Source organism: Ixodes scapularis, unplaced genomic scaffold (genome assembly GCF_016920785.2).
Source record: "Ixodes scapularis isolate PalLabHiFi unplaced genomic scaffold, ASM1692078v2 PGA_scaffold1__304_contigs__length_218370807, whole genome shotgun sequence".
In the NCBI taxonomy this organism is placed as follows: Eukaryota; Metazoa; Arthropoda; class Arachnida; order Ixodida; family Ixodidae; genus Ixodes; species Ixodes scapularis.
In genome coordinates this window covers 54,798,259-54,811,334 of record NW_024609846.1, presented here as the reverse complement: position 1 = coordinate 54,811,334, position 13,076 = coordinate 54,798,259, and the positions used below count along the sequence as shown (strand labels likewise).

At 45.6% G+C, this 13,076-nt stretch overlaps 1 protein-coding gene across 1 annotated transcript in view; it reads right to left on the bottom strand.

Moving 5' to 3' along the window:
• Positions 1-13,076, bottom strand: part of LOC8032615 (serine/threonine-protein kinase unc-51) — an 83,810-nt gene that overhangs the window by 24,344 nt on the left and 46,390 nt on the right. Inside the window, exons 5-7 of the mRNA XM_029970293.4 lie at positions 8,024-8,060; positions 3,654-3,704; positions 1,370-1,566 (exon numbers count right to left, since the gene is read on the bottom strand). Of these exons, the coding sequence (XP_029826153.2) occupies positions 1,370-1,566; positions 3,654-3,704; positions 8,024-8,060 (285 nt within the window). The remainder of the gene's footprint in view (positions 1-1,369; positions 1,567-3,653; positions 3,705-8,023; positions 8,061-13,076) is intronic.

Sequence of the window (13,076 nt, the reverse complement as noted above, 5' to 3'; positions counted from 1 at the left end):
AAGCGTGTATTCGAAAATTTTGTCAGACGGGAAGTCGTCATTTGCAACTGGCTGTCGCATGTCGTCCCCTGCTGCCTTCCCATCCGGTGGCGTCCCCTAGCGTTTTGCATCACGACACAGAAGGGGGGCGTGGCACACTCAATGATTGAATTTTTAATAGAAAAATCGGACGCCCTTGAATGCAATTTTTTTTTTTAGGATGCTTAGAGCCCATAGGTTGAGTTATGACGATAAACAGCCAACCTCAAAATCCACTTGAGTGCCCCTTTAAGACCCCCATCCAAGAGTGGCCATCTTTGAATGTGTGGGCTCTAATTTTTTGGAATGTACCTTAGAATAACCGATTTCATCTTTCCTTCAAAAAAGCTAAAGCAAAGACCTACGTGTTCAATTCAGCCTGCATGGTCTAATGCGAGTGTTCATTTAACCCCTCAAGTGCCACTTTTTGTTCCCTTAAGTAACCTAAAAGTGCCATCTTTTTTTTATTTTGAAGTTTTATTCCTCTAGTATTACACATAAAATTTGAAAAGATTATTGCGTAAAAATCAGCGGAGGAGAAAAAAAAATATTTGCCAACTAAAACGAGTGCTGCCATCTATGATTCGTGCCGCAAAACTACTCGGACGAGCCTAACTTGTCTGTGGAATAGAGGACTACCGAAAAACCCCCTGGACGAGCTTGAGCTCGTCCATGGCACTTAAAGGGTTAATAGAACTTGCGTAGCCGAATAGGGCCATAACTGAGGCTGGGCCCTCTAAAGCAGGAAAATCTTGAAAAGTGATTAGTCTGTACATCAGTTGTATTAAATATAATGCAAAGTGGGCACCTTCTTAGCCAAACATGAGCATCAAATTGAAAGCTGCTCGGTAGCACTGTCACAAAGGAGTTTCTCTTGTGCTTGTAATGCTCGGTGAGGAGGTAGAGGGCTATGAAGGGGAGCTTGTCCCTAATGGAAATAGTTTTCGTGTAAAATGCATAAATCTTCTTTATATGTTTCATTTTCCAAAATTAAGCCACGGCTCCACTTGTTCATAACCAATATCTAATCCAGTGCTTCCCACAGCTTTGGACCTCAAAGTCACCAATCTAAAAAAAAAAAAATGGTTTGAAATTTTTTTGTTAGTTCCCTAAAAGCATGCCAGGGGCCTGGGGTGAGGGCGACCAATACAGCGCCAAGTCAGCTCTCCTTTTCGTACAATAGCGTCTCTTGGTTTTGGTCACCGCTGGGGGGGCGTGTCCCTCAACACTTCTGGTTTCACTTCTGGTGGCATCATGTTGAATCCAGAAGCTTCCTGCCTCCGTGCCTTAAAGGTTAGCTATTTTCAGCCATGCCAATGCAATAATGCCGGCGGGTCCCACTGCCACGCACCATGTACATGGGCGAGCCGCAGAGGGTGGCAGCCATGACGCCATCCTGAAGGAAGCGAGCAAAACCAAAGTCGGCGATCTTGAGCGTGATGTCGGCAGGGGCAGGCTTGGGCCTCGGCCCGTGGCACAGCAGGATGTTCTGCGGCTTGAGGTCCCTGTGCACTATGCCCTTGGCATTCAGTGCACGCATGGCTCCGGCTGAAAAAAGCAAGTCGCAAGTCACCTATGTCCTAGCCTCGCAGCAGTCGTCCACTCGATTGTACTGGGATGACGCAGAAGCCTACAACATACATGAATAGAGCGTAGAATCCCTGGTACAATTCTTTAGTAGAATAAACCTTAGACGCAAAGTAATAGACATCACTCCTTGCACAGTCAACATGTCGATTGTTGCTGAGGGCAATCTGCTTGCTGTTGATAAATGTTAGAAGGCCTCACACTATGAAAAGATCCTCTGTGGGGTGCTCTTCAGCACCGAAGGCCACTATTTAACGCCCAGACAATTCAATATCCCTATAAAAGGGTTGATAACTGGGCTAGTTGGTAGTTAGACATATTAACGGCATTAGCGCACACGTATGAGGAAGAGAGAAGGGACAGAAAAGAGCGCTACTCACAACTGTATTTACAGAGATGAAGAAAAGAAAGAACATCGTCCAGCTCCCCATAAAGATGAAAAAGGAAGAAGAGGAAGCAGAAATATAAAACAGGAATATAAAACACAAAGTCGGGTGTTCCCTCGCGCGCACAGGCTTAATGCACTGGTTCTTTGATTAAACCCTAAAACCTTTTTTGGCTGTGCCTTCGTTGTCGTGGTGCTGGGTGTGTTTGCCTCAGTCGAGGCGCGAGCGAAGACTGAGGCAAACACACCCAGCACCACGACAACGAAGGCACAGCCAAAAAAGGTTTTAGGGTTTAATCAAAGAACCAGTGCATTAAGCCTGTGCGCGCGAGGGAACACCCGACTTTGTGTTTTATATTCCTGTTTTATATTTCTGCTTCCTCTTCTTCCTTTTTCATCTTTATGGGGAGCTGGACGATGTTCTTTCTTTTCTTCATCTCTGTAAATACAGTTGTGAGTAGCGCTCTTTTCTGTCCCTTCTCTCTTCCTCATACGTGTGCGCTAATGCCGTTAATATGTCAATATCCCTATAATACGTTGCAGGTTAAGAAGGTAGGGTGAGGGAAAGGAAGGTGGGAGATGAGGAGGTGGATGCACTGCTGTTGAGGTGAGGGGGATTCCCCCTCCCCTCACCAGTGTTGTGTCCATTTCCTCCTCTTCAACCTTCCTTTCCCTCGCCCTACTTTCTTGAGTTGTCACCAACTATAGTAAGGAAGTAAAGATGTATCTCAGTACAATAGACATCACTTTCCACTTCTACCATAAGCCATTCTGCTAGTATCCAAAACTAGCTTAGAATGTTAAAAAGGGTGGGCCCTGCCCCATGCAAGAGAGGTTATTTGGGAGTATAAACAAAAGTTTTAAAAGTACAAATTATTTCCTATGCCAGGGAGTCAACACACCTAATAGAGCAGACTCACAATTGTTGTTAGCAAACAGCAGTGAACAGCAGAATTGCGGGATAAGCTGAATAATGGGTAGTTTGCAGCTAAGTTAGCATACACTAGTACTTATACATTTCAAACTCAAAAAGTCCTGTCTTTCCAAACATGTGATGGACATACATCAATAAGCTGGGCACGTGTCGATGCAACAGAATCAGTGCCCCCAACTACTACACCTCTTCATGGAGTTTATGCAGTAAGTGCAAGCTATCGCTAGGCCAATTTCCATGAAAACACTATTTTGGCATTACACCCCCGGAAAGCCTGCCCCTTCTGGGCATCAAGTAGCGCAACTAACTACCCTAAAATAGCTAGCTTTAAGAAACATTTTTTTTTGTGAAATTTTATTGCATCGAATACATCTAAAAAAATTCTTCATGCCCAGTGCATTTGAAACCTTTTGAAACTCTCACCACCAATACAAAGTACAGTTGACATAAAATACCCTTCATAGCAGTTGCTACTTTCTTTTTTTTATCATTTCCAAGGCATTGTCAAATAAATTAGCACCTGATGAAGGCCCTGCCAAAACCACCTTTTCAAACTTGTCTGCATCGTTTAGTCAGACCATCCACAGTATGACCCAATTGACCTCCAGAAACCAGCCACCCGGCATTCCCACAAGGACTGAGTAAAATAAACAAGCTGGGCAGCTGACCCTTAGGAAGGCCACCAATGTCTCAGCGGTCTCAACGGCGATCACGGCGGCATTAACTCACCAATTTGCCGAAGAAAGAGCCGAATGGTGTTTTCGCTCAAGGTGCCCTTGTCTGCAGTTGTGAGACGAGAGAAGGGAACATTGTGGGGCTCAGTTGTAGCACCACACTCAGACTGAAGGCAAACAAGGTGAACACACAGACTAACAGGGCTGCATAGTAATTTTATTTTAACTACTGTAATTTGGTCGTCTATTAAAAGCAGCAATGATTTAAAGGGGAATTAAAGCGAATCTTCAAGTTACCTTTTACGGTGGCAACACAATATATGCACTTTAGGCATCTTCGAGAATTAAGAATTATAAATATCGCATGGTTTTTTTTTTTTTTTGTAGTAAAACTGCAACCAAACATTGCAATAAGTAGCAGAAAAGGAGGGTGCGTTGTAAGGTTCGGTAGCACTCTTAAAAAAGATAAATATCACATGTGATTGTAACTTGAACCTTTTAAGATGCTTAGATTTAACTATTGTCATAAAAAGATGAACTCAAAGTCCACTTACAATTAAGTGCCCCTTTAAGCCTAATCATTTGCTAATGTGAAAACCTCTAATACATCCAGCTTATGGACCCATATGGACAGTCTCATGGCTACAAATACATGCAAATAGCACGGACAACCGAGATAATTCGGACACCCGAGACAATGAAAATAAAATTGTAGCTTATAAACTTTTCTCAATAAAAACCGAAAAGAATTTAAACACCAAACACTCATCACGTCGTCCTTTTCTTAAGAGAAAACAAGTTTCACAGAGGAAGCCCATGGCAACAGCAGTAGAGTTTACAAAAAGGTGCCTTTCTTTGCAAATTCTTTGAGAACTACTCTACCAGAACGCTCGCGAGAGAGCGACAGGAAGGAGAACGTTTGCCGCCACCCACATTAAGCTGACAATGCGGTCGACCGCCCACAAAATTACGTGGCTCGGAGAAAACGCAGAGCCGAAGCGAGGTCGCTTGCAAATCATCCCCCTTCTGAACTGTAAGCACCCCGGCGCATTTGTGCAAGCGCTTCGTGAAATGGCACACCATGAAGCTGTGTCAGAATCTCTTTAGCAATAAAAGCTAACGATGATGTTTTAAGCTAGTGCTTTCCAACAAACCTCCCTCTGATGCTACATGATGGTTACAGGCAATGTTATCATTTAGCTCCTGGAGCTACAAAATGCAACAAGAGCTACCTTTCTGCCCCTGATATATCATCAAATGCTGCAACAGCTAACTGCAGGATTTTACTGATTGATTTATTCGGGCTAGATGATGCAGCATCAGCTAACACCGAGATGATAGAATGACTCATTCTATGACAAAATTACATGCAATCTTACGTTTTCTTACTGCACAATCCTACCAGCAAACAAAAAAAAAAAGCTTTCTATGAAAACAAATCATCTGGTAATGTAGCTCTGTATACAAATTATATACATTCCTGCTTGGGGTCACAATTTTGGCTTAGAGTATCTTGTAAAATAAATAAATAAAACTAAGCAAGGCAAATTCTGTTGCTTTATGATGCCTTCAAACTAAGGTACACAGGTCTATTTTATATTTCATCTCATCAATGTGTGAAGGAGCATCTGTACCCTGTTATTGATTACTGAAATATACATTTTCAAGACAAACAAATTTTCTCAAAACAATGCTCATTTCCAACAACTTTATTCCAGTCCTTGGTTGGGGAGAGAGCATTGGGGATGATTCACAAAATTTCATTTGATCCTTTCTTTACCTCATGACGTTATCATTCCAACTTTCCGTGATGTATTTAGCGTCGCAAAGACTAGGCACATCTGAATATAAAAACCGATGCATGTCCCATGCGAGGAGTTTATTCTGAGCACTATTTACCCAAAGTATAAAAGACATTGCTTGTTTATTGGTTCCTTGCCTAAACTGCCAGCTAATGAAAAACAAAAATTAAAAAAAGATTTTTAGAATGTTAGCTTCCACCTCAATACCTTTCGGTGAGATGTCAAACAAACATCACTGTAAAATTTCATTTAAAAAAAAATCTGTTACATCTCAAAGACAATGGCAGTACACAGTAAAACTGAAGCTTCCAAACAACCGCCCTCACTGCTGTAAATCATAGGAACACAATAAATTTGGACCATGGCAATAAAAACAAAAAACAAAACAAATCATCCCCGACTTTCTTCGACATCAATGCATTGCAGATGTCCAACAACTGAACAACAACAAACATTGCAATTTTCCCTTGGAATATTTTAGATGACAGTATGTATGTGTGATTACTGTTTTTGCTTCACGGCTCTACAGTTTCTTTGCAATGAATCCTATAGGCCAGTGGTTCTCAAGCACGGATGTGTCGGGGACCCTTGGAAGACCTGCCAAGGTGATGGGGGACCCCATGCCAGTGGAGGAAGGGGAAAGGGGGAGGAGGGGGGTATAAAGTAAGAACACTAAGTGCAGTGTGAAAAGGGCATCCTTTACTGTTATAGACAGGACAAGTGAGAAGCATCAAGTAAAAAGATGAATAGATGGATAGATGGTAACGGCTGTACCCTTTACAACGGGCAGTAGCTGGCACCTCCAAATTAGACTCAACAAAAAGACTGAGAGGGTTTTGTGGACCCTAACGAGTCTGCTTGAACCCTATTTGAGAGCCACTGCTATAGGCCACATTCCACAAATTACCAATTTCTGCTTTTCTTGCCAAAAAATTGTAATGTTCCCTCCCAAGGACTGTAATTGCCTCGGTATCACAGAACACAAATCAAGTAGAATATCGATATTTCCTTGGAAACTTTTTATCTCATGGAATATCCCAGAAAGTTGGCCACAATTAGGCCCCACCAATAAATAACTGAAGTCACGGCCACAAAGTGCCTTACCCAACAGGTCACAGAGCATCACAGAAACACACTTTCTAATAAAAATCAAGAGGAGGAAGGAAAAAAAAAAAATTCTGTTTCAAACTGATCCTCCTCCACACAAACAAACACCAGGTACCAAAGCCTTATGTATGTCCCTTCCAAGGTCCTCGCTAACCCTACCTCCCGTCGCTGCTGCCACGGCAAACCCTCAATTATGGGTGGTTGACTCAAAGCGAACACCAAGGCCACGTGTCTACTCCGGGCAGAACGGCACACAGCCAAGGGCGTCACTCCAATCGGCTAGCAAACGAGCGCGAGGGCGACATGTGCGGGCCAGGGAAGTTACAGTGGGTGTGCTGTGAGATGGGCAGGCCTACAGAGCCAGTCTGGCAGCAAGCTGGCAATTACATTGGCCACTGGGAGGGCCAGTGCTATGTCAGCGACCACGTAAATGGAGGGAAAGTGCTCCTACCATTACATGCACCTATGAGGCTACCTGTTCCACATGCTCAAGCCGTAAATCAGCCTCGAAGGTGGGTGCGCCCAGCGATTGATCGATTGAGATGAAAATTGTTTGCAGTTGATTAAGAGTTTCTTTCTTTCATTTTGGAGCCTCGCAACTTTTATTGAAGATTCCGTAAGGTGAAAATATAATGTTTTCCCAGCACTCTGCTAGATTTTATTATCTGTATGCTTTAGGGTTATGTATGCTCTGTGATGCAACTAGCATTAAAAAGACATTGGCACTTTTTATCTTCGTTTATTTAGTCACGGTATGAATGACGCGGTATGGATGAGAATTTAGACGGGGCACGGATGAGAATGATATTTCATTGCCTAGGTTGAGGAGCCAAACGGGCCCTTTCTCCCCACACTGGTAATTTTGATGATACATTTTCAATAATAAAAGAAAATGTCAAAACAAGGTGATCACTTGTTTGTGCTGTGTTGCACTCTATACTTATTGTTTACTTAGAGTACATTTGCCTAGTACTCTCTGCAGTAAATACAGTATGTAGTTGACTTCTAAGTAAACTTCTGAAATTTGGACTGTGATAAATCGTTAAATTATTGATAAAACGATTTAGTTCATCACCACAAGCCTCTACTACTTAACCCAAAGGCTGCATCACTAAGTACTGCAATCAAAATTTATTACTGAATTCTAATTCATTAAGGGTATGGCAGGTACAAATAAGAATGTAAGAAGCAAGACTGAGTTCAGAAAAGTACTCTTTACTCTGATAGTTTGTTGCATTACCTGTAGCTTATTTGGAGTACATTTCAGCCAATGTATTTTAAATTCACTCGGAATACAAAATTTACCAGTTAGTTCATACCTAACTACAAATATGTTTTATCTGTACATTACCCAACACTGGATCCCACAGATAGCGTGGCCAAGCCAAAGAAGGGGGTGTAGGATGGGGAGCGGGCTGCAAAAGGTGCTACAAAGTGTCCCCCTTATCTGGACAAAGATGCCCCTGACCACATGCAAATATTTGCGTTCCTCTCGTGCCAGACAGCCAGAACTCACCGTGAAGATAGTCGGCCAAGTCTCCTCCATTGCAGTACTGAAAAGAGGAAGGAAAGGAAGGCAACCTTAGTCAAATTCTGTAAATATTAAAACATGAATCCCAACACTCATACTATTTTATGCAACTATCCAAAATGCTCAATATACAAAACTAAGGTTCCATGTAACACCGAATCTGTAACCCCCCCCCCCCCCCCCCCAAAAAAAAAGAGAAAAAAAAAACACACATACACAAACAAAAAAATCTCCAGATTAAAAAAAAAAAAAAGCTCCGTAAACACGGAACTCTAGTTAAATCTGATGTAAGCTGAGCCTTGCACCTCGTAACGCACAAAAATAACCAGGAAATATGACATCATCGCAAGTGTGTCATTGTTCAAACTGGCAACATACCCGCGTCCGTGTATTTCCTTCAGGAAAGACTTCCTCGCCCTAAATGAGGGGAAATCCCCGGATCCCATTACAGGGCCATCGCTTCGTATTGCCGCACTACAACAACGAAGCACACGGGGCCTCCTCCAGGACCTCTAAACTCGTCGAACACAAAGTTGGGGCCGAAGTTAACGGAGCGCACCGATTAGCCTATCATGACGATGACTTCGCGCTATTTTCGCCGGCTTTCGGCTTTAACTTTGTGTTTGACGAGTTCAGGGGCCCTAAACTCGTCAAACACAAAGTTGGAGCCGAAAGTTCACGGAGCGCACCGATGGACGTCGGCGAAAAAAGTGCGAAGTCATCGTCGTGATAGGCCAATCGGTGCGTTCCGTCAACTTCGGCCCCACCTTTGTGTTTGACGAGTTTAGAGGCCCAGGGATCGAGTTCGACCAGGTATCAACTTCGTTCCCTGGCGCTACCAGTCGGCCACGGCACTCGCAAATCCGCATGAACCCCGGAAACGAAGAAAACAAAAAGCGCCAAAGCCCTACGAGCGCAGCTTATCACCCAGGCAACGAGTGCCTAGTCATTGGGTCTGTGGACGCGTGCGTGGCGTTTGAGATTCCGTAGAAGAGAGCTATGGGCATGACCAGAGCGCGTTCCACGCAGAATGCGACCATTGGCATACACCGCTTCAAAAATTAAAGTAGTAGGTCAAAACACGACGGAACACATTCGAGCAGACATCTATGCGAATTTTCGGAAACTAACGAAAAGGATGAAGACAAAACGAGGCACACAAATGGGTCTCTGTCCTTTTCGCTGCTTCCTGCTTATTCTGGTAACATAACCAGCCAGCTATCCTTCGCTCAAACTACATAGGCAACCGATTAATTGGGGCGCAAAGTCAGATCAAAGATATCGAAAAACGGCGTGCCGAGTTCATGATGCCATTGTTTTCCGGCGGGGATGCGTGCCTCGGGACTTTGACCTAGCACCGGTTCTGTCCTGCGCTCGCGCGGGACCTGAAGGTAAACAACAACAAACATAAAAAAAAAAAAAAAAAAGACAGCGGTTGACCTCGACCGACCCAGCCGCCCAAAACTGGACGACTGGCGCCCGCCACACGGTGAGGAACTGAAGGAGGCCACCAGCGACGAAGAAGCAGCAATAAAGAACGAGGCGGAAGTAGAGCTCTTCCTAGACCCGTTCATCAACCAAACAAGACACACCAAAAAAGAGAAAAAGAAAACGCGTAAACAAAACGCGCATTAGATGGAACGGACCGCTCGCCAAGCTGGACACGTCCCAGTTGGGAACCGAGTCTGCTCCGAAAAAACAATGGCCGGTTCGGCAGAGGGGCGGATCGTCGACTGTACCACAGACCGCACTACCCCGATTCGCCACGATCGGGGGCAAACGGAAGAGAACCGACGAGCGGACGCGCACCGACACGTACACACAAACACACACACCAAAAAAAAAAGCTTGTTTGGCATTGGCTGCGTTGTAGTGGGAACGTGGGAAGAGCAGTTGTCGAAATGGCTACAGCATTCAGGTGAAGAGGGCAACCCTAGCTAAATCGTCGAACGAATTTCTCGACGAGATGTTTAAAGGGGCTGTACAAATATTTTCAGACTTTGGCCAATTAACCGCGGAAATTAATCGCATTTTGTTGCAAACGCTAGTTATTAAAAAAATAATAAAAAAAATGAAACAAATCGAAGGTCGAAGTGCCTCTCAACTCTCCACGTCGAGTTTAGAGTGACGTACTCTGGGGCTTCACGTAGTTTCCCCTTGGGTCCTCTCTTCAGAGACTAGCCTCTTCCTCCGCGATTGTCGACTTTGAAAGGATTCGCATCGTCTAAGGTCGCGGCGAGCGATCGACACAAAGGACGGTTCGCCACGGGGCTTGACGGCGAGTGTAGCAGCGGAGAGGGACAGGTTTTGTTGACTTCCGCGTATCCCCCAGAGACGGTGTCATTTTAGTCCCCGACAGGCGGCTGCAGATCGGCAAATAATTCGTTTTTTGCTTTGCGATTACGCAGTAGAATAGCAGTTTTTCGGGGAAAGCTGACGCGTTTTTGGTCACTTGGGCTTGCGTAAACAATATAAAAAATGCAAACTGCCAATTATTTCAACATTAAAATCATTGCATTGCGCCCTTGATTTATATACACTCAGAATTTCATACATAAACACATGGTATGTAACGCCTTACGCAACCCCCAAATCTAGCCCATGCACCTCCCCCCCCCCCCCCCAAAAAAAAAAAAAAATGAAGAAAAAGAAAGAAAAACTGACACCGTCGAGCCAAGCCCACCTCGCACTGTCGCGCGAGCTAATAATACTAACAACAGTGATGACGAAGGTCGTGCTAAATCGGAAAGCGACGACAGAGCACACCGGGGCACGGGGGAGAAACCGGTACGTAACAAAAATGAAAAAGAAAAAAAAAAAAGACTCCTGCGCCTCGCCAGCGAAGCCTGAGCTTACTATCCAGGGAAAAGCAAATACCAATGACAAAGAAAGAAGCTGCTTCAAAACGTCGCACTATCGGCCCAGGCAAACATTTGTATAACCTGCGACACAAAACACGAGCATCGCCACAGTCAGCTTGCCCGTTGCAACAACACGAAGAAAACCGAAAAAAAAAAAAATACGCTACTGAAAGCGCATATATTCCACTACTGCTATGCCAACTTTCGTTTCCTCTTGCATCTGCCGCGTCGGTTTTGTCAGCCTAGAGACAGCGCCGCAGCAGTGCACGCGTATCTGCTCGCCTGATTATGTACACGACCCGACCCTGCTGTTCTCATTCAGTTCACCCCCAAGCTGACAGTGTGGGGGGAACTACGCGCCCGCACCAACCAATCAACGGCCTCCATTTCGTCACCTGACCCCGTTTGCTACGCGAGGTTACTGGCTGGCGCGTGATCAACGCGGCGAAAGATAAGACACTCCTTGTTCCAACGGGCACGTTGCTTCTACCACGGTGTCCGCTCGGGGGTAAACGGAGCCTACCAAACAAAGAATAAAGCGATTGTGATCCTATCATGTCTCAACCAAACCCTGGTCTTTTCTTGAACGAAGCTCCCAGATTGTTCGAGCCGCGCGTGTCGTCCGAGTCGGCCTCGCCACGCGTGAAGCAACCTGCGGGGACCCACACCAGAAATACTGCTAGTTTCGCCAGAGCCCGTCGCGCGAGGTCGCAATTGCGACGAGGAATAACCGAGTTGCGCCGAGGCTTGCTGGACGCCGTGCACGAAGAAGGCTGGAAGAACCGAGTCGACGACAGATGTCCTCCCAATGCTCGCTGTTTGAATGTTAAAAGGAACCACAAAGTGTCATACGGCGAAAGGAAACGAGATGACACTACTACCCGAGCGAAACTACGTCAGTGTGACGTCATGAAAACGTTCGGTTACCGACAGTCGGTAACTCAAAGACGCGGCGCCCGACGCACCGCGTCTGGCCGTTCGTTCAAAACCCCATTATTTTGACGCAGTTTGTTTTTATTTTTTCTAACTTGCACGTTTATTTTAAAGATTATATGTTCGACGGTTTATAAATCCGACGAGTTCAATCTGAAAACCTACAAGAATCGAAACGATTGGAATCAAAACGACTGCGATCGCGGCGAGTGGAACCGAAACGAATGGAATCGAAATGACTGGTACAGCAACGACTATGTAACCAAACGTTTTGTCGAAACGACCTGCACACTCCAGATAGGCGTGGGAGCGAAGACACGCCAGGAGCTAACATATTCGCAAATTTGCTCCTCGCGAGTCCTCGACAATTCTCGGACATTTCCGAGTTCCTCCCCGTTGATAGGCACCCCGAAGAGCGTCAGCGTGCACCGACGCGCTACACGCATGCCCCCAACACTAAACGCGGCTGTTCGAGCGACGTCCGCCGTCCCCAAAACCCGCCTCGGCCGGTTCGGATCACGACCGCGACAGGACCTCCAAACGTGCAGACCACGTGCACGTTCGAGCCGTTTATCACCGTGCTCCGTCCGACAGAGCCAGCCCCGGTGCAGCACGCCGCCGATGCGTGCGGCACCTCTATTGAAACGGCACCCGCCGACGCGAGACGAGCTCGCTCGAAGCGGCCCAACGACAGGCACGACAGCGAGCGAAGCGTGTTCTCGTTTGGCAGGGCTAAAAGCGGAACCACGACACGATACGAGCGCCCATGTCGATACACACAATGCACCTACGTTTCGTGTTCTCGCGCCCGTTCGCGCAATCTCAGATATGACCGCCGGCTGGCAACGAGCAATCGTTTCGATTGACCCCTGCCAGAAGGAGATACGAGACCAGAAATAATTCGCCGATTCTTCTATTCTAGAGCATATCGCTCGATGTTATTTTCCGGTCTCGCTCTCATAATACACGTTTTTAGGCGCACGTTGACTAACAGTGTGGAGCCTTGAAAACGATGCCAGCGTAATAATAGCTGGATAAAGGTTTCTGAGAAGACCATCAGCCGAACATCAGCGGAAAAGGCACGATAGCATCGCTTTGCCACAATTCATAATCACACCCCCCTCCCCCTTTCCCCTCCGAAAAACAAAACCAGGATGCCTTACGCAATGTTACTTCCGACGGAATATTCCGAATTCCGGGCTATTGCGTGGCCCATCCTTGATTCACGAAGTTGAGGATGCGAA